Source organism: Engraulis encrasicolus, chromosome 15, assembly GCF_034702125.1.
Source record: "Engraulis encrasicolus isolate BLACKSEA-1 chromosome 15, IST_EnEncr_1.0, whole genome shotgun sequence".
Lineage (NCBI taxonomy): Eukaryota > Metazoa > Chordata > Actinopteri > Clupeiformes > Engraulidae > Engraulis > Engraulis encrasicolus.
In genome coordinates this window covers 40,020,899-40,023,398 of record NC_085871.1, presented here as the reverse complement: position 1 = coordinate 40,023,398, position 2,500 = coordinate 40,020,899, and the positions used below count along the sequence as shown (strand labels likewise).

The 2,500-nt window shown below is 45.1% G+C and overlaps 1 protein-coding gene across 1 annotated transcript in view; it reads right to left on the bottom strand.

The window, feature by feature from the left end:
• Window positions 1–2,500, bottom strand: part of apaf1 (apoptotic peptidase activating factor 1) — a 101,440-nt gene that overhangs the window by 56,989 nt on the left and 41,951 nt on the right. The window contains exon 23 of the mRNA XM_063217499.1: window positions 1,980–2,105. Within this exon, the coding sequence (XP_063073569.1) occupies window positions 1,980–2,105 (126 nt within the window). The remainder of the gene's footprint in view (window positions 1–1,979; window positions 2,106–2,500) is intronic.

Here is a 2,500-nt window from a genome sequence, read left to right as displayed (position 1 = left end):
AGGGAGTCCTACATATACTGATAATAGCGAGGGTTTGCAAACCACTCAGTATCAGCGTTCTCTTGCAGTATTGCATCGCTTCAAAATGTCCCCAAGGTGCCTGTACTGAGGAAGCACTCAACAAATCTGCAGAGTTTGGACAAAAATGTGAAAGTACAAGATCTCTGGAGGAGGGCTACTACAAGAAGTGCTGCTTTTTCATTACAAGCTGCCACGCACGCACGCACGCATCGACGCACGCATCGACGCACGCACATGCCGACTGATTGTGTCTATGAGTGTACCTTTAAAGTCTGTTTCAGTGTGCCAGATCTTTTTCATTTTTTCCCCCTCCATTAATTTCTGAGAATGCTACCAAGCAGTCAAAAATGTAATGGCCGTATTTTTCATAATATTTTCTAACTTGCATTTTGAGTGCACTTAATGACCACTCATCCATTATATGATTCAATATACAAGGGAACAAAAGAATTCGTTTCACATTCTATGCATGGGTGAACTTTTCAGATACGTACAGAGTATATACTGTTCTATATAGACTCAATATTGCTTCTGAGGCATATGGAGGGGTAAATAGCACATCGCTTTAAGTTTTTAGAAAGGCTAAAAATAGTGTGTGTGTGTGTGTGTGTGTGTGTGTGTGTGTGTGTGTGTGTGTGTGTGTGTGTGTGTGTGTGTGTGTGTGTGTGTGTGTGTGTGTGTGTGTGTGCGCGCGTGTGTGCGCGCGTGTGCGCGCGTGTGTGCGCGTGTGTGTGTATGTGTCTGTGTCTATGTGTGTATGTGTGTATGTGTGTGCGCACATGCAGTTGGGGGGGCTCTTTTAATGATTTAGCGAGGCTAAAAACTAGGACACACACATCGCTTTACTTGTGAAACACCCATCAGACATAAGTTGGCGTCAGCAGGCTCACGTAACATCTGTCATGGCAAGATGGACTTTTCCTATGAGTCTGTTTAAACAGACCACACAGTTGTGAACCAGTTCACGAGAAGTTAAATGGAGCAACCTGCTACAGTTCTGGCAGGCCACAGAGCCAAGAGCATTCTCACCTCTGGTTGCTAACTCAAGCCTTACCGCACAAATACACCTACCACGACAAGAGCGAGGCGAGCGACGGAAGTAATTGACTTTGTATTGAGTCGCGCGACAAAAGCAATTCTAGAGACTAGAGCGATTCGCACGCCGAGAGCAAGAGTTTGAAGTTGAAATCCTTTCAACTACCTATGACGCGGTTCGGCGACCAGCTGCGACAGCCAATGACTGTATAGAGGTCAGTGACCACAGCCAATGGGAGTGTTTGAATGCTTAGCCTGGACATAAGCTAGTTGCTTGAATCGCCCATATTGCTCTTGCTGCACAGAAGCGATTCTCTGTCGCTTGAATCGCGTCGCGGCTGGTCTATTTGTCCGGTTACCGGGCGAATACACCGGCGGCTACAAGAATAAGCAACAGAGAATCGCTGGACTGTGCAGCAAGAGTGATACGAGCGATAGAAGCGACAGAGTATGTCTGTTAAAAGCAGAATGCAAGCATTCCAACATTCCCATTGGCTGTAGCGGCTGTTACCAAATCACATCATAGCTAATTTGCATAATATTAGCTGGAGTTCAACTACAAACTGTCGCTCTAGTTGCCTGAATCGCTTTTGTCTCTTCTGTCTCCCACGACTCAATACAAAGTCAATTAGTTCCATCGCTGGACTCGCTCATGTTGCACGTTTCCACCAAAACTTGTAATTTCTTACAAGCTCAATCTGTATGAATATGAAAAGATATTGGATTTAAGCAAGCCGTGTGTGTGTGTGTGTGTGTGTGTGTGTGTGTGTGTGTGTGTGTGTGTGTGTGTGTGTGTGTGTGTGTGTGTGTGTGTGCGTTTTTTCTCCACCCACCCTGATAGTGGTATCCTCGCAGGACGTGACCAGGTGTGTGTGTGTGTGTGTGTGTGTGTGTGTGCGTGCGTGCGTGCGTGTCCCACCCACCCTGATAGTGGTATCCTCGGAGGAGGTGACCAGGTGCTCTCCGTCCGGGGTGAAGCAGCAGTGGAAGACGGTGCGCGTGTGGCCCAGCAGAGTGGCCAGAGGGGCTCCTGAGGGAACCTCCAGCACCTGGGGAACACATAGAGACACCACACAAAATCATATTACATAACATTACATTACATAACATTACATTACACTTCCAGCACCTGGCAACACATAGAGACACGGCACAAAATCATATTATTGCATAACATTACATTACATAACATTACATAGAATTAAACCTCCAGCACCTGACAACACATAGAGACAAATAGAGAGAAGACAAAAAAAAGTATTTTATTATATATTATATAACATTATATTACATTACAATACACATGACATTACACTTAGTCACTTTGAATAATAAAAAAATAAACGTCAGCTAACAGATACTATTTTTCAGGGTAGTGGTTACAGTCACCTCCAGCACCTGAGAACACAATGAGGCAGGCAAAGGTGTAGATTTGGTTTGGAAG